Here is an 18,837-nt window from a genome sequence, read left to right as displayed (position 1 = left end):
GGCGCCGTCGCCCGGCAACGGCGGCGCGGGCCCCGCCCCCGAGGCGGGACTTCCGGCGCCGCGGTCGCCCCGGCAGCCGAAGGGGCGGGGTCGGAAGTGGCGGCGGCTCGGCCGAACCCGGCGAGGCCACGTCTGTTTCGGGGCTCCGCTCCTTGGCCGGGGCCGCGGGAGCAGCGCGGGCAGCGCAGCCGGACCCTCGTCGCGCTTCCTCCTCTCCTTTCCCTCAGCAGCTGGTTCGTAGCGAGGTCTCGGCGGCGGCCGGGCGCGACAGCAGCGACATGTCGGACTTGGGGGATTGGTTCCGGAGCATCCCGCTGATCACCCGCTACTGGTTCGCCGGCTCCATCGCGGTGCCGCTCATCGGCAAGCTGGGCCTTGTGAGCCCACTCTACCTCTTCCTCTGGCCCGACGCCTTCATCAACCGCTTCCAGGTACGGGCCGCACTACCGGTCCCGGCGTGCCCTGCGGCGCCCGCGCCGGCGGAGACATCGGTGCGGGGCGCGCTCGGCATTCTGGGAGCTGTAGTGAGCGGCTGGCGCGCTGTGGGGCTGGCGGCTGCATGCGGGCGGGGGCTCGCCCCCTGTCCAGCTCCACGGCTCGCGAGAGGGAGTCGCGCACCGAGGTGCCCCGCAGCTCCCCTCCAGCAGGAATCTGGGCCTGCCTTGCTGCTTAAGCTATGTAAGGTGTGCGAGCTGGGCCCCGGGTTCACCTCGAGCTCTGCCCCGGCCCCTGGCTGAGGCACAGAGCACAGAGGCCCTTGACAGCCCTTGACAGTGTCTCTTTCTGGTGCGTTTTTTTCTTACGTCTTTTTGGGGGGAGTTGTCCCGACTGGCACCGATTGTTGTGCTGACCTCTGTAATCATAAAACCTGTGGCTGTGACTTCAGGTGACTTGCCCAGCCTCTGCTGTGGGACTCTGGTGACTGTAGGAACAGAGGTTACTGGCAAGTGTGCAACTGTCCTAAACTGCAGGTGGCTCTGGAGATATTAAGACAAGGCTAAAGGAATGCACTTTCTTGCTTGGAATTTGGAAAAGTTGGGTTTGGGATTATCAGCATCTCTGCCTAGGTGTGACTGACACAAAGTAGCAGCTAAAGTCTTGTTTAAAGCTCCGATGTACAGTGTTTCTGGATGCATTAGCAATATCAAAAGTGGTCACAAGCTGAACGTCGTCTTCTTCCTTGTGTTGGTAGGTTACAGGATCAGTGTTTTGGTGTGCAGGTATGTAGGGGGAGAGTGCCGATAGGATGAACTGAAAATGAAAGTGAAGGCTGAGAAAAGGTCTCAACCTTTAAATTTCTGTTCTCTGTGCTTGCTATATCCTCAATAAAAAAGAATGAAAAAAAGAAGACATATCTTTTTAGTATATCTCTGTAGTTAATTTCATATATTGTCCCTAATTTCAGTAGCATAAATGACTTATTTTTCCTCTAGTTCTGTTACTTTCTCTGGAACTATGATGTTCAGAACCCCAGTGCTCTATTTGGAAATGTTGCCAGCCAAAGAGCTCATTCATAAACAGCCAGATGTTTTCTGCCCTAGCTCCATGCTGCCATACAGTTGGCTGTGCCTGATGCTGATAGCTGGGAGACTCTCTAAAGCAGGTGCAAAATGCTCAGAGCAGCGTGTGCTGTCTGGAATGAGAGGCTAAAGGCTCTTGTCCGAATTCCTTGCCATCTGTACACAGCTGAGAATGGGTTCTGTGTGATTCCTTTTAAACCAGGGTAGCATCCTTGTAAGCATATCCCTTTTGCATTGTAAATTTCTGGTGTAACCTTAATAACGTCAAGCTTATCAGATTTAAAAGAAAAAATGTAAAAGCTACTGAAGCAGCAGTAATTGATATGTGGAGTATTTTTAATCTTGATCTTCCAAGCAGCTGATAATGAGTGGAGACAAAAAGCCTATGCATATGGCTTCATTCTACAGTATATAAATATCTTTCTCTTTTGATCTGGACAGATCTGGCGGCCGATAACTGCAACCTTCTTCTTCCCTGTGGGACCTGGAACAGGATTTCTCTACTTGGTGAATTTGTATTTCTTGTATCAATATTCATCACGGTTAGAAACAGGTATGTGATCCATTACATTGTATGCACATGGTGAACTCTGCTTGGAGTAGATAGAGACTTAAGCATTTTCAGATAAAGCTTCTCATGGGAATATTTGTGGTCCTGGGGTTGTGGCTGATGCAGACAGAATCATGAGGTAGGTGACTCATCTATTTGCTCACTTCTGCTGGTCAATGGCAAGCTGCTCAGAAGGCTGATGTTCTGTGATTGACTCCTTCCGTGTGACAGGGAAACCTGTTCATTTAGGATCTGAACTTCATGGTTGCTTCAGTGGAAGGGTCTGGTGATTTTAGTTGTTGGATTTCAGGAAATGAGGGAGAGGGACTAAAAGACTTTACCTCTGCTTCTTGTGTTTGGCATCCTTTGACATGGAAAGATGGCAGAGCATATGTAATAATATGTATATCTGTCTAGAGAAAATAACAATGTCAGATTTTCCTGTTTTTAAAAGAAGTGTTTGCTTGTGTTCTTCTGTTGGCTGTGTTGAATTGAGAGATACTTTGTACAAATGGAGTGCACCCCTCTGTCAAACAGAAATGTGAAAAAGGAGCTGGTGGAATATTCAGTTGGGGAGTGAAGAGTAAGAATGGAAGAAAGGAGATTAAATAATGGCTAATTTCTCTCAAAGGGATTGTTGTTACAAGGTAGCTTCAAAATTGGTTTCACATTGCATTGCACTGTTCATTAAAGCTAGACAGAAATTATTTCAATTGAAGTAAATAATTACTTCATTTCCAAAGCCAAGCTCCTCCTGAAAGCCTTTATGCACAAGAACTTTGGTGTAGTTCTGATGAAGTCTTAGAACTGATAGTGTATGTGGCATTACATTGCAAGGTGATGTTTGGGAGTTCACATGACAGAGAAGTGATCCTCAGTAAACCTGTCATGCAGACAGTGTTGTAGAATCCCATTTAAGCTGTAAGGAGAGTAGCTGGGGAAGGGAGGAGTGGTGCCTCATTGTATTTGGTTGATTTCTCAGTGAAAGTAAGTTGTAGTTTAATAGCTGGAAACAGTTCCTCCTTCTCTTTGAGCCTTTCTGCAGTAGATTGTGAACACACGAGAGTACTGGCAGTTACAACATTCTGCTGTGCAAAGCTATGTGTAGTAAGAGTTCCTTATTAACATATATAAGACATCCCCACTTGTACATGTGCTTTAGAAATGGCCTGAGTTGTCTCTACTGTGGAAGGAAGTGAGTTCTTTCAGCAGTAAATATACACTCCTGATTTACAACACATTGGGATTTTTAAACTAGAAATTCAGCCGTGGTTTTGTTTGAGTCAATGCATCTTTTATATACAATCTTTTTCCTGGGTATAAATTAAGTTCTTGGTTAGGTTGATGCTCCTCTCTGTGAAAAAGGCTCGAATCCTTCTGAAAGTGGGAGATGTGTAAGTTATTGGTACTATGTTTACAGGTGGAAAACAGCATAGATCTCTACTTCCTTTTGTCTGTGAAAATGAGGAAATGAAGCTTCTATTTTCGGGGTTGTACATGGTTTTTGAACATACACTGGTGTTGCATGCTAGCTTCAAATTTAGCTGTCAGAAATATCCATATGGTTTTGTACTGTGCTTGTGCTTTCCTAACAAGCTGACCTCTAGCTTCCTGAGGAAAAGGAGATTGATGTGTTTTCAGTTTGTTTCTGTTGGAGAAGAACATAACAAATATCAACAGAGAAAGCAGAATATGCAGAGTTCACTCCCCAGCAATGAGTGATGAGATTGAGTCTACAGCTCTTCCCTGATGACTGGATTATACTCAGAGCCCTGCTGAAGGATCCAGTGGGCTAGAGCTCACCTTGCACCTGTGCTGAGCTTCTTGGTAGTCTGGAGCTCAGTTTTCCTAGATATTGGAAAGTTAGGAATATTAGACAAACTATTTAAGTTGTTAGTAATCACCTAGAGAAGTGAAAAACTTTGATTTCTGCTTTGATTTTTTCCTATTTTGGAGGAATTCCTGTGCCACAGTTTTTATATGGTTAGTCAGCTTCCTCTCTTTATTTGTTTCTATTTCTCATATGGGAACAGCAAGGAGAAAACTGCAGTTTATCTAGTTTCCTCCTGTAAAACTTTCCAAAAGATTTTTCTAAGTTGGTTTGTGAGGTACTCTCCCTGTTTAACTTGCATGGCTGAACTTAAAACAGTAAACTTAAATGACTAAGATATCAATTTTGTTTTACATAGGCTGAGTTACTGTAATTATTGTAAAAAGCTAATCCCTAAAAATAGCATTTTGTTTTGTAAGGTAGTTGTAGGAAGCCAAAGAGTGCTAACATTAAGCAATTGCCTTCTTTCTAGGCATTTGGACGTTTAATTATTAGCATATAGTTTAACTTGTTTGTTGTGGGCTGTGTGTGTCAGTGCTCTGGGTCTGTACTCACAGGCATTCCTTGCCTGCATGAAGCTATATGCAAGTTGATAGGAGTCCTGCTCAGATGCTGAGGTCCATGTCAGCCTTTTGCCACAGTTTGGAAGAGTGAGAGCTTATGATTTGCAAGTGTGCAAGGAGTTGTGAGGTGGTTTTGGTTTTTAACCCTTCTCTCTATGTCACGTCCTGGGCTCAACTGAGCATCTAAAGATAAGTTAATTTAGATTGACATGCAGGGAATATTATTCCTTTGTTTCCACTGTTCTGAAGAAAATAGACAAATGTTTGAAATGGGAAATGAGGCAAGCGGTTCAGCTTAAAAGGAACAGAATGCACTGCTTCTGTGTACCCACCTTGTCATGAATGTTAATTTTCCTGGAGTGTAAAATCTATCCTATCTCTTGAGTCTGACTAGATGATGCAAAGAGGATGCAATTTGCCTGAGTAAGGTCTGGTTTTCACATGACTTGATCATTACACTTGGTGTCTCTGCTTTTGCTGTGCAAGGGTATTTCCTTATTGTATGCTTTGGACGGGCAGCTTCCTATGAAAAACACTTTCCATCTCCATTTTGAAGTCTTATGAGTTTAATGCACTTATCTCCAGAGTTCAAGCTTATTCTTTTTTAAGCGGAGACTCTGTTTGTGCACTTAATTCAATATGCTGAATGTCTTATTTTTGATTTGTGGGCTGTTCTGTTATAAAGCTTTTTTAAATTAAAAAAGATTAAAATAATAAGTGGGTTATTAGATGAATTTTCAGAGACTCCCAAAAGTTAAAAAAGCCCATCAAAGTATCAATTTCTTACAAAGATTTCAGTACCTTTCCTGATAATTCTTTTTATTTACAGGGGCCTTTGATGGAAGGCCGGCAGATTACATGTTCATGCTCCTGTTTAACTGGATCTGCATTGTTGTATCCTTCTGCTCATCATCAGCCTTTAGAATATTTTAGGATATTTCTGCCTGAAATATGTTTGAAGACCAGGTTTGAACAACTAACAATTTTTAAATGTAGCAAATGTCCACAGGTGGGTTTTTAACCTTCCTGGAAAGGTAGTGAGGGGCTTGCAGGGAGGTGACTAATAAAGGTGCTAGTACAAGTATGGAATGAGGGGACCAGAGTCCTGTATGTATGAGGCTCAGCTCATGCTGTGTGAGATTCTGGGGTGTTTGCTGTATTGCTTCACTTGGCCACTTCCGTGGGTTGCCATGTGGGCCAAGAGTGAATTTAGTGTGTTTAAGCTGCCATGTGCAAATAGGTGTGATCTGCTGTTCCCTGAGGTGCAAATTCAGGTACCTCATGAAATCCTTTACCTACTGAGTACAAGTCAGCTGAGTCTGCAAAAGCAGGATTGCAATATCTGCACTGAACCAGCTCCCTAAAGAAGATTGACTTGTTGGTTTGGGAATGTTCGGAAACGGTTTTTCCAAGAACTGTGCTGTAATTTTGGTTTAGGATGGAAAACTAGGACGAGTTGTTGATAGACAGGATGCTTGTGCTACCATTCAGAGGCATTTTGAGAGGCTGCAGAAGGAACCTTACCAAGCTCAGCAATATCCTCAGGCTGTAGAGCAAGCTGGGGCCTGACACTCTGCAAAAGACCTTGGCAGAAAAGGCCTTGAGGTTCTAACGGACACGGTGTTGACCATGAGCCAGCAATGTGCCTTTGTGGCAAAGGTGGCCACTGGCCTCCCGGGCCCCATTAGGCAAAGCACTGGCAGCAGGTTGAGGGAGATTGATTACTCCTATCTGCTCAACCCTTGTGAGATATGTAGAGGCTGCATCCAGCTCCAGATTCCCAAGTACAGTGACATGGACATACTGGATTGAGTCCAGTGAAGGATCACAAAGATGATTGAAAGGTTAAAGCATCTGTCACCTAGAAAACATAAGGCTCAGAGGTGTCTTACCATAGAGTCAAAGTAGTTCAAGGTTGGGAACCTTTAAAGGTCCATCTAGCCCAACATTCCTGTAATGAACAGGGACATTTTCAACTAGATCAGGTTGCTCAGAGCCCCGTTCAACCTGACTATGAATGTTTCCAGGGACGAGACATCTACTACCTCTATGGGCAACATGTTTCTGTGTTTCACCACTCTCCCTATAAAAAAAAATATTCCTTTTGTCTACTCTGAACCTATCCCCCTTGTCCTGTTGCAATAGGCCCTCCTAAAAAGTCTGTCCCCATCTTTCTTATAAGCCCCTTTCAAGTATTGAAAAACCACAATAAGGTGTCCATGGAGCCTTCTTTTCTCCAGACTGAACAACCCCAGTTCTCTCAGTGTTTCCTCATAAGGAGAGCTGTTCCAGCCCTCTGATAGTTTTTGTGGCCCTCCTCTGGGCCAGCTCCAACAGGTCCATGTCTGTCTTGTACTGAGGGCTCCAGAGCTGGACATGATATCTGTGTGGATAAATACCTGACAGAGGAGGGAGTAAAAGAAATGGGGCCAGACTTCTCTCAATGGCGTGGAACAAGAGAGAGTGGGCACAAAATGAAGCATAGAAAACTCCATTTAAATGTAAGAAAGACACTGTAAAATAGTCAAACACTGGCCTAGGTTGCCAAGAGAGGCTGTGGAACCTCCATCCTTGGAGATGCTCCTGTTCTATATGCATGGTTGTTACCACCTTGTAGCAATTTGTGGGGGCACAGGATGTGGAAGAAAGAGGACAAAGACATCAGTGTGAACCAGATACAGGCAGGAGAGCTGATGTGTAGAAATACTGTCACTTTTATCAACTGATAATATCTAGTCCCATTCCACTGCGTGGTGGGAATTGCTTTTCCTGCTAGTCCTGTTGAGCCACAGCAGTAACTGGAGGCAAACCACGTGCAGGTAGTTCTCTTGTTAAGAAAACCATCAGCCTCCTTGTGGTTGCACGCTCTTGGCTGTGAGCTGTTAGGTGAATCTGATTGTGACTTGCCTTTCAGACTGCTCATTTAAAAACTTCTATTTGCTTGTTGCCTCTATGATGTAAGGTGTCACCTGGATGCATGATCTGGGAAGATGCTTGGTGCCATTTTATACACATTCTTGAACTGTTAAAAGCATTCTGATCCTAGTAAAACCTTTCAGCATTTATTTCTATTCAGCAGTTACAACAGCAAGTAGATCTTTTGAGTTTCAAGGCAAGAGAGTGGTATTAAAAGCCTGAATTGATGCACTTCAAGAGATGATTTATTTTCTATGAGTCAGCAGCAATATATTGGTATTTTCTTTTAACCATCTGGTATTTCTTTAGTTAGAAATCCAACATTTAGTCAGCCCTGGGGTAATGACTTGAGATGGTAGCTTGAAAGGTTACTGACAAGCAATTACTGGTGCTAAGTGTGTAAGTCTCTAAATCATTGAAGAGTTTTCATTCTTTTTTCCAGTTGTCAACCTAATACTACAGAGAACCACTGTTTTAAACATGAAAGGCCTTTGCATGTGTGTGTGTGCACCTTCTTTTTGTCATTCTGTTCTATCAGGTTTTGCTCCATTTTCCTTAATGGTACAATGACAGATAACTGGCTTGGCAATGGACATGCAGGTAAGTGTGGTACAGTTTCTTAAATAACAATCTTAGGGAACTTCTAACTAATTAATGACTTGATAAAGAGTATTATCAGCAGAATGTAGTTAAGTTAGGCTGGTTTAGTTTACATCAAAATGAACTGCTGATGTGTATTAGTGTTTTAGTTTGTTAGCCTTAGCTGACATCACAAGCTTGTTTCTGTCTCTGCCACTCCTAACATAGTTAGGGAGCCAAAGAGTGAAAATTGGCCTTTTTTTTCAGTCAGGAAGTGTTCAGCCTTTTACTAAAATGGACACAAGATGTCACCTGTGCACTGTTTCTTCTAATGAATGTGGCTCAGTGTTCTTACTTTTTTATCTAAAAATGATTCTTGGGTTCATTAGCATTCTCAAAATTAGTGTGCAGTTTACTTGCCAACAGAAGATCTTCTTGTGAAAAATGCACCTTCAGATTCAGCCCTTTGCTTTGGCATTGTCTTGCAAAAGAACAAGTAGGTTCTTCTGCTTACTGCTTAGTTTTCTCAATAGCTTGTGGACACATTCATAACACATGATGGCAAAGATTCTCAGGCAGTCTCTGAACGTTTTGCTGATGTACCATGCTTACAAGCTATTTTTTAAGCATATAGCTCCAGCTGCCTGTTTTAAGTTTATTGAGCATCAGTGAAAGTGCTGATAACTTTTTTTGTTATTGTTTTTTTTAAACATTGCAGTTGCTGATGATTCCACTCATCATGTCAGTACTTTACGTGTGGGCTCAGCTGAACAGAGACATGATTGTATCATTTTGGTTTGGAACAAGATTTAAGGTATGTCAGATGGAATACTGGAAAGGTTTCTGCCCAAAGATGCACTTGAAAGGGGCTGAGGGGCAAAATAGAAATATTTTCTCTTATTAAAGATATGCCATACTTTCAGATAGCTATATACTCCTTGAGATGCAGCAAGGACAGATTTCTTCATGGTCTTCCATATGGTGTCACTCAACTTGGCTTTACTGAAAAGGTGTCCTGACAACTGAAATTCATCAATCTGAGAAGAGGAAAAAATTCCCGATAAACATTAACCTGGATGAAAAATGAATGTAGGGACATGGAGTGACAAACTGTTGATATTTTATATTGTTCTTTCCCATATGAGACCTCATCTCTTTCTATCAGATTTAGTAATGAAAACTTTTCATCGTTGTTTCCAGACCTTTTCACAATCAGGAATGTTAGGATTGCTCAAGAGGGACAGGGAACTTCTGGAGAGAGTCCAGTGCAGAGCCACCAAGATGATGGGGACTGGAACATCTTCCTTATGAGGAAAGGCTGCAGGAACTGGGGCTGTTTAGAGAAGAGGAGACTGAGGGGGGATTTCATTAATATTTACAAGTATATAGATTGTGGATGTCAGGAGGTTGGGGCATCACTATTTTCTGTTGTATCCAGTGACAGGACAAGGGGTAATGGGATGAAGATGGAACACAAAAAGTTCCATTTAAACATAAGAAAAAACTATTTTACTGTTGAGGTGAGGGAGCCCTGGCACAGGCTGCCCAGGGATGGTGTGGACTCTTTCTCTGGAGGTTTTCAAAAGCCACCTGGACATGTTCCTGTGTGACCTGATCTAGGTGGATCTGCTTGAGCAGAGGGATTGGACTAGATGATCTCTAAAGGTCGCTTCCAACCCCTCCCATTCTATGATTCTATAACTGTCTTTCAGATGTCAGCTTGCTGTGGAACAGAGGCTGCCAAAGACACATCTGCTTGCAGTGTTTAAATGAGTGCAATTTGTCTAAAAAAGTTGGCTGCTCTCAGTTTGGAGTATCCTGCCTTGTTAGGTAGAATCTGCCTAAATTATCCTATCAGAATCTGCTTCAATGAATGTATCAGGATTTGTGTAATGCCTAAGACATTGAGATCATAATCATGCTTATTAGTGCAGTGGGAAATCGAAGCAGGTTTATGTCCTTAACTTGTCCTTAAAACCTTTCTGTCTCCATTGTGTTCTTTTTCAGGCCTGTTACCTTCCCTGGGTTATTCTGGGATTCAACTACATCATTGGTGGATCGTATGTATTTACTTACATGGCCAGTCTGAAGTTACACAAGTTTTTTATGGCTGTTGAACTTACTGCTGAATATAGAAGCAATATCAGTATAAGAGACTTAAAGCTGTGTAACCTGGCTGTTAGTGCTCAGTGTCACATGGTGGTCATTTAAGATAAAAGCAAAGAGGAGTTGTGCACGTGAGAACTAGAGAATGTAGGTGAAGGGAAAATAATAAGACTTTCATTTCTTTTCTGGTAAATCTGTGCACCAGGCCTTTTCCTTACTGAGAGTGCTGCACAGTAGAGAAGGATGTCATCCCATATGACCAACTATCTTTACTGGTTTTAGAAACAAATTTAGCTTGACTCTGATGGTGCTGTTACTTCTTTCCCTAAGAGTCTTGTCCAATGTGATGCTTTTTTCAGCTTGTGAAACAAGCAAAAGGCAACAACAAGCCCACGAAGTGCCATATTGCTCTCGCTGAATCTGTTGGTCTGCCTTGGGTTTCTGTGATGCAGAAATCCCCTCTGAGCCTCATCTTTCTCAGGGGTGCCCTGTTTTGGCTGGGGCCTCTTGGTGCTGCTGTGACACAGCAGGTGATGAGAACAAGTTACGTGCCTGATTTGTGAAAAGAGATGGTACAGCAAGCCCAAATTCCCTTGCCTGGCTGTGCCTCCTACTGACTCCCCCGTCAGTTGAGAGAGCTGCTTGCTGTTAGATACCTGCTGTTTCTATGCATGACAGGAGATCCTCAAGGGCCTCTGTTCAGCAGTGGTTTTGCAAAATTGGGAACAAAACAGTTGAGTACAGCAGGAGACAAGTTGTCCAATGAAAATAGCAGTCACTTCTCAAACTCTGCAGCCTATTATTTTAGACACTAATAGCTGTACGGTCTAATTCCCTGATGTAAACTACAAGTATTTAATTGCATTTTCAGTACAGACTGTAGAGAAGGCTTGGAAGGGAGGGTGGGACAGCCTGTTGATGTGTTGGCACTGAAGGTTGGCCCTTCTAAAGAAGCGGTTGCAAAATGCTGAGGGAAGGGAGATTTTCTGTGGCTGACTGCCCATGGCAGGTGAACAATAGGAACTGGCAGAAGATGCTCACTTGTTTATTTTCAGAGGAAGTAGCATGTAAACCAGTTCTTTTTCTTTTGCCTTCCAGAGTCATCAATGAGCTGATAGGAAATCTGGTTGGACATCTGTATTTCTTCTTAATGTTTAAATATCCAATGGATTTGGGAGGAAGGAATTTTCTGTCCACACCTCAGTTCCTGTAAGCTGGCTTTATTCTTTAACTTGCTGTTTGTTTGACCCAGTTTTCTATATTGTTCATCAAACATGTATTTGCTGGGATTGTAAAGTGAAAAATACTTTGCTAAATCAATCTGCTTCAGACTGTTAGATTGCCTGTGCTGCTGAGTCATCAAAAATGTTGGGTTTCTTGTAAATGGCCCATGTGAGTTCTTTGTTACCCCTAACAATGGCTCATGTCCTTTACCCTCTCTTAAGTGTGACAATAAAAGTCATAGTTGTGCTAGTGAATTGAGCTGTAGTAGAGAGAACTCTCAAACAATTATCAGATGGTGTCAGAAAGAATTAGTTAATAGGCTTTTATTTGTATTTCCATATATCATTACAGTTGCTCAGCAGCCTGTAACAACAATAGGAGTCAGCTATAGACTTGTTCTCAGGATTACAACGTGTGTTCTGCATTGCAGCCTCTACCAGTCACCTTGACTGAGACTGCAGGTCTTGGTCTCTGAAGTGCTTTTTCTTGTGATCTATTTTGGCATTGAAATACTAAAATCAGAGGCCAAAGTTTGTAGCATCAGTTGCCCTTGTCTTTATTCTTTTGGGTTGTAAACATCCCTTCTCCTCCAAACTTTAGCAACTCTCCTAACCCTTTTTGTAGCATAAGCTATTAATTAGAAAATGCAAAATTGAATTATAGTTTCTGTCCAAATTTTAATGAGTAGGGAAGCTTTGACTTCTACTTTTGTGTTTGCAAGCCCTCTGCTAAACATGATTTTCCATAAAGATTAGAAGTTGTTGGTTTCTTTAAGTGTTTTTCAAGATGATAACAGCTCTGAATCTGCCATCAGTCTTGTTGGCTGTGTGCAATTCTATTAATTCCTCCTTAAATTAAATGTGTATTTAATTTTTCTCTGTATTTGAGAAGCAGGAACAGAAGCACTGCAAACATCTCTACAAAGGGTCAAATTCTACCTATTCACTGTAGTGTTTTGTTAAAAAGGAAAAGATGCTGTGATGAGATACCTTTAGTATAATAATGAGGAACTTTTTCTGTATAGGATCATTTGTCTTATAGAAAGGAACTAGGCCTCAGATTTTAGTGGTCAAATTCAGCAAGGGGTTCGCAGGAGCTCTGTGTAACAATTGTAGAGCTGAAATGACTCTTCATTGATGGCATCCTTTGCAGAATGCAGAAGCTATGTTTTAGATTACTCTGTTTAGATGGTAGCATAGGTGGGGTGGTGAAGTCTTACAGCTCTGATTTGCTCTGGCCAGGTCATCTGAGCTTAGATTTATATTTCAGGCAAGCCAGTTGCTTGAGCCTGTTTCTCATAGACTCTTTGGTTCTCAGCTTCTCAGCAATGTTTATTAATGAGAGCAGTGATAGGGTTAAATGCCATGATAACAGGAGCTTTGCAACTCTTGGAGAGAGATGCTCAAAAATGATTTGGCTTTTTAAAATTATTTCCTCTAAAAAAAGGGAGACAAGTTTAGGGAATTTAAGTTTACATCACAGCATTTATTCTCAGCCACGAGACTCTTATCTTGTGGGTGTTTTTTCCCTGTATGTGGATTATTGCATCTAACCACATCTCAGAGATGGAAGTTCCCCAGAATTCCCTTTTTTTTAATATGCTGAGGGCTCAGATTTAGAAAGAATTCTGAGAAACACTGCTGTGGAAAGCCAGTTTTATTGCAAAGTCTAGCAGCTAAAAGGAAGTGCATGGAAAATTCATCGGGCTCCCAAGGTACAGCAGTTTCTCAAACTCTCTCCTTCTCTTCTGCCTTGTCTTAGGTACCGCTGGCTGCCAAACAGGAGAGGAGGAGTGTCTGGGTTTGGTATCCCACCTGCTAGCATGAGAAGAGCTGCAGAAGATCAGCAGGGTGGTGGAAGACACAACTGGGGCCAAGGTTTCCGACTAGGGGACCAGTGAAGAACTCCTGCTCTTGGGAAACAGCAACTCTTTGGTTTTAATGGGACGTAGAACCGACCCTTCCTGGTGCAGAGCATGCTTAAGAACTGAGCTCTCTCTAGTACTGTCGGATTTAACTGTTTAGAAAGAATGTTTCTGGCTCAAGTGAAAGTTAAAAACTCCAGAAGGGAAAAATGTAGATGATGCTCCAGGTTAGCCAGTAGTGTCCAATTTGATTCTGCCATTAAAAAAGCCTTTGTATACAGTATTGTCTGTCTGCCACAGCGGGCATCCATTGTGCCATCTTGTTCTATGATCAGACAGACCAGCGAACACTGCTCTGTCTCACCTGATATGTTAAAGGCTGTGTTGACCATAGGAAAGTAAGAACCCAGTGTGAGGCAGATGGGTCAAAGGACCCCAAAGTTTAGGAACCCAATTTTTTTCCCCATAGCTATGCTTAAGTTCCAAGGTATTCAGAAACATTATTTGATATCTCCCTGCTGCATTCATAAAGCAAAGTGCAAATGTTTTGTTTCCATTATTAAGCTGTGTTTTGAGGGGAGGTTTCCCTGGCAAGACTAAGGATAAGAGGGCTTTCGTTTGAAATGGCAATAACAGGTATCCACAGAAATGAAATCTCTGAACTCTCATGGCATGTTACAAGGCTTGCTCTGTTTAAGATGAAGTTGTCTGGCTTATTGTTTTTTGTTTTTCCCTGAGATCTGTGAATTCTTGGCTTCAGAGTTTCTTTTTTGATTGCACAATTGGGTAGCACAAATACAACTTAAACTAGAAAATGTAACGTATCATTGTGGTTAATCTAAAGGGTACTGACTGCAGCATTACGTTTGTTAACTGAATCTTCAGCTTTCTCTTAAAAGCTTTAAGACCTCAAAGAATCAAAGCTGGAAATAAACTTTTTCAGGGTCTAGACACAATAGAACAGATTGCTTTACTACAGAACTCTTTCATTGTCAAATAAGAAATTATGTATACTGTTTATTAGTATTACTTTTTCGGTAAAGCTTTTTGACATGGAAAAGGGAATTATTCTGTACAGTGGTTTTCCTTGTACTAGGTTCCCATGGGCAGAGCACAGGGCTGAGATCCAGGAAGCTGTAGTGCTCACTTGTCGCTGACTCACCACATGGACTTGAGCAAACTTCTTGCTTCTCTCAGTTTTCCCAGCTGTAAGGAGGACTCGTGTGTGTCTTGTAGCGTTCCTAAAAGGTAGCTGTCCCTGATGGCCCTAGGTCATACTGGTAGTGAGTAAGGTAAGCCTTAGGCTTACAGAAATGACAACACTTCAGCTAGGAGCACAAGTACTCTAAGCTTAACCAAGACTTCTAAGTTGGCACGTAGTTGCTCACTTTTTGTTTTATAGTTGAAGGAAGAAGAACGTCACTAGGATAAGATTCAAGTCTGACGGAATATCCCTTTAGTGTTTGTCTTTTTACTGAGTGGGTAGGGCACAGAAAGCTGTTCTGCCCCAACTTGGGTATCTCAGGAATCTCTAAGTAGGTGAAATGAGTCTGGGCCAAAAGATTTTTATTACCAAATTGTTTCTTCACTAAACCTGGGTTCTAAAGGTTTAAAAAATTGTAAATACTATGTGATGTGAAACTAAGTGGAAAATAAGCAGCTGGGCTGAAGGCTTTCAGCTGGCTTACTTAAAAAAAACCATGCATGCTCCATTTCTTCACTGCAGCTCAATTCTGTTGATTTGGCTTGTGGAAAAATGTAGAAAACTAGTAATGATCACATTGTGTGCTTAGGTTTTACAGGAGCTGGGAGCTCAGAAATCACCTGCCATGTTTGTCCATTCAGTGAGGAGCTTAAAGATGCTCTTGTCTTTTCTTTGTATAAAATGGTAGGTTGAGAAGAGGATGGCAGTGTTGTAAAGACTAATCTTTGATGCTAACTTGAAAAGTCTGAGAACCATCGTTTTTGTAGGAGTCATGATGCAACTGGTCTTCTAAGTCACAGTAATATCACTGTCTCCAAAGAATTTGTCTTCATTTTGAGTCAGGACCTAACTGTTAAGTGAAGATGCAATAGCTTGTTACTCAGCTAAAACCCTGGCACACTCAAATTGCAGAACATCTTTGTGTACAGAAGGCCAGAAGAAAGGCTTGAGTGGGAGGAAGCCTGGCAAAAGTCATTGTCCTGGCCCAGTGCACTGTGCTGGGTCTTGCTTTCTAGTACATCCTTCTTCTGTAAACTAAGAGGAAAAGGTTTGCAAGGAAAATAGACTTCTGATAAGTCTTGATTAGCTTTTGAGCTGCTTCAGGTCAATTTACTTTGCTTTACGGAAAATTCACTTCAGAATTCCATATTATGAGCTGAGTGTGTTCATTTCTCACTTGTCACTTGAGCTGAAGCACTGTTTGTCCTCCAGCATACACTGACAATGAGTACCTCCTTTCTTATTTTGTACAGATAATTTCCCTTTTTGTAATCAATTTTTGTTGGCAAAGTTTTAAATTAAAGTTTTAATCTCAGTTCCTGTCTCTTGTTTCGCTAAATCACCTTGCAGCTGAAGCCAAGCCTGGGGATCTGCACCTCTCTGGGGGATGTCTGACAGCAACACTGTGACACCATCTCTGCCTCTTGATCAAAGTACTCCAGGAAGTGACCTGCTTTTGGGTGGGAGTCTTGTCTTCTCTGATGAGCCGCAAAATCATAAAGGGAGTTTCTTTGTGTATCACAATGAATTTTGACACTCTGTGTCCTTCCTGGTCTATTACATTTTACAGTTTTGTTTTTTGTGCAGTTGATTATTTATTGTCCTCTGGGAGGAAGTATCCTTCTGCTCACCCTCAAACTTCGTGGGACTGACAAAGATTGCTTACTTTTCCAGGAGTGAGCTTGGTTTTCTGCAAAACCTTCCCTCTGTCCTGCCAGATGTGCACAGCTGTCAGAATTCCTTTTGAGGCTCTTGAACTAGTTTGTAGACACATTGTGCATCCTGAATGACTCTTCTGATCCTCACCATTCATCTGATGTCACTTGAGGCACCAAAGAAGATCATGGACTTGGTAATAAGGCACTGTATGAATTTGTGCTCCTTGAACTGGAAAGTTTCTGTCCATACTTACATACAGCAGATAGAACAGTGTGGCAAGTATGTGCATGTTGATTTCACTCCAACTGTGTCAAGAGTCAGCGGAAGAAACGGGAATGTGCCATCAAATGCTTCTGAAGTGCTTCGTCTATCACGCTTTGTCTTGGTGACAACTCCTCTCTCTACACAACTGGGTAATGGGGTGTTACCACTGCCTTCATGACATGCTGGACCTGTTGCTTCCTTCTGTCGTCTAATTGTTGCATTAGGAAAACTGAGAGACTTTCATTTTCTGAATAGCACATTGTTTGCAATACAACATAAGATTCTTTCAGTGTTTATATCACTGTACCGTATCAAGGAGGAAGACTGCTTTGCCTCCATGGTTAAGGTAGTGAGCTGGAGAGAGACACAGTAATTTACAGTCTGAAACTTCTGACATAACAAGTCACCTAATGGCTTTGTAATCCTGTTCTGCATCTGTAAGAAGATGATGAGTCATATTCTCCCTTGTTCTCTGCTAGGCTTGGGATGATGGATCAGTTTGTACTTGCTGTAGTGTGGAAGAGAACTAATTTTGGTGAAGATGTTCTTGGCCTTGCCATCACCTGCACTTGTAAATGGTTTTTCTTCTTTTGTGTGTCCTTAGATTTCTGTTTTGCCATGGATGACAGTAACAGTGCAATGTGAAATTCAGAACTGAGTCTCTTGTCATGACTTCGTTAAGTAAGTTAACTCTGGAATATGTGCATATTAAGCAGAAGTACATCTAAAAGGTGATGATGTACTGTTCTCTAGCATCGAAAAGATGAAGACACTTCAGCTGCCTGTATTTTTTGAGCACACCTTTTTGTTGATGAAAGGTATTGGCAGCAGTGGCTCACCCTTTCATCGTCTAGAACATGATCTAGGAGGAGTGATTACAACACCTGTGAGCAAAAGTTGTAGAGAGAGAGCTGTAACTATGGGGTGCTGGCAAGGCCTCTGCAGAATCTTGTTGATATTGGAGGGGGGAAAAAAAGTGATGATAAAACCTGAATTCTAGTGCCTGGAGGTGGTTTGGTGGTTTTTTTTTTTTTTGGCTCCCCCCACCCCGTAAAAAAGGCCAAGACCCTTGTGAAATGCTGTTACTCTTAAGGCCACGTTTCTCTGGGCCAACCAGCTGTAAATCTGTGACCATTATGGCAACTGGAGGTCATGTTTGAAGTCAGAATCACCACAGACCGTCTTATATCTGAATGTTTACATTTATTTCTTAAAAGGGATGTGTGTGTTTAGTCCCTGGACTGGTGTGGATTAAACGACAGCAGGTGGGTCCCTGTGTGAATGGTTTCAATTGACTTCTTGTGGTAACCAGAGGTGTGAGGATGTGGTGTGTGCCAGCCCTTGGGCTCTCCAAGCTGCTTGGTAAATCCCTTCATGCTGCAGCATTCAGGTCACCTTGTGGCAGCTAGTTAAATATAGAAAGGTTCTCTGCAGTGATGTTTCCTTTTGCTTTCAAGTCAGTGTGTCAGTGAGCCATAGTTAACCCCAACAGACCTCTCAGCCTGTTTTAAAATCCAAACACCTTCACCTGCTCTACCTGGAAAGTCTTTTTGTAGCACTTGTCTTCATGGCACTGCTGGGTGTTGGTGCTGTGGCAGTTCTAGCAGGCAATCATGCATGGAGGTCTTTCAGAGACAGGAGAGGGGAGGAGAATCTGTGGGCTCTTCTGTTGCCCATCTCTCCTGTGACGTGGAGCTGTGTGCTGCTCTTCTTGTATCAGGCTGGGGGACTACAGCCCTCTTGGCAGTGCACCTCCTGCACAGTGCTGCTGAGAGACGCTCAGATTGGGGCAATCAGAAGTGTTCTGGTTGCCTGATGCATAGGCACCTGTGTGTGCTCACAGGGTCAAATACTCTGACAGAGGAATACAATTTGGGTTATGTTGGGTTAAATGAAAAGACAGTTTGTATGTGGTGTTGGTAGGAGGTAGAGAAGCTGAAGGTGGGATGTAAAATACTTTAAATCAGTTAGGAAAGCATCCAAAAATGGTGAGAGGTTGATTTCTGACTGGACTGGGGAGGAAAAAAAATTATTATGTTCATTGTCAGATCAAAGGTTTTCCCAAGTGCTTTTTTTTCCCCCATGTCCTGGTTTAGGCCCATCAGGGAACAAAAGACCACAGTTAGCCTCAAGTACCAAAGACCTGAGAATTGCCACAGGGCAGGGACTGCTTAATTGCCACTTAAGGTTCAGGACAAAACAGAGCAGGGGAAGGAAACAGAAAATAATTTAATGCAACATCAACCATAAAACCCCCAAACATAACAAACATAACACACAGAGTGGTACAACAATGAAGAGTCCAACCAGCCCTTTAAGAACACCTTCTCCCTACTCCTCCCCTCTTCCCGGGCTCAGAGTCCTGATTCTGATGTTTTTACCTCCTCCATCCCTGAACAGCACAGGGGCGCAGGGAGCGGGGGTTTCAGTCAGTCTATTCCCAGTAGCTTCTGCTGCTTGTCTCTCCTCAGGACAGGTGGGCTCCGCACTCATCCTCCCTGCAAGTCCGTGGGGTACCTCACACACAGGGCAGCCCTGCACAGGCTGCTCCAACGTG

At 42.7% G+C, this 18,837-nt stretch overlaps 1 protein-coding gene across 1 annotated transcript; it reads left to right on the top strand.

The window, feature by feature from the left end:
- The first annotated feature begins 87 nt into the window (after positions 1 to 87).
- DERL1 (derlin 1) lies at positions 88 to 15,672 on the top strand. Its single transcript, XM_061995177.1, has 8 exons — positions 88 to 431; positions 1,962 to 2,073; positions 5,294 to 5,358; positions 7,954 to 7,980; positions 8,678 to 8,773; positions 9,967 to 10,019; positions 11,164 to 11,274; positions 13,051 to 15,672. The coding sequence occupies exons 1-8, from the start codon at positions 279 to 281 to the stop codon at positions 13,187 to 13,189; spliced, it is 756 nt and encodes a 251-aa protein (XP_061851161.1). The 5' UTR covers positions 88 to 278; the 3' UTR covers positions 13,190 to 15,672.
- Positions 15,673 to 18,837: the final 3,165 nt, after the last annotated feature.

This window comes from Colius striatus, chromosome 4, assembly GCF_028858725.1.
Source record: "Colius striatus isolate bColStr4 chromosome 4, bColStr4.1.hap1, whole genome shotgun sequence".
Lineage (NCBI taxonomy): Eukaryota > Metazoa > Chordata > Aves > Coliiformes > Coliidae > Colius > Colius striatus.
This window is presented reverse-complemented; position numbering and strand designations above follow the sequence as displayed.

Excerpts from the sequence above, each read along its gene's own strand:
- DERL1 (XM_061995177.1), top strand. The coding sequence starts at position 279 with ATGTCGGACTTGGGGGATTGGTTCCGGAGCATCCCGCTGATCACCCGC. Across the intron at positions 432-1,961 it reads CCTTCATCAACCGCTTCCAG|ATCTGGCGGCCGATAACTGC; the intron begins GTACGGGCCGCA and ends TGATCTGGACAG. Across the intron at positions 11,275-13,050 it reads CTGTCCACACCTCAGTTCCT|GTACCGCTGGCTGCCAAACA; the intron begins GTAAGCTGGCTT and ends GCCTTGTCTTAG.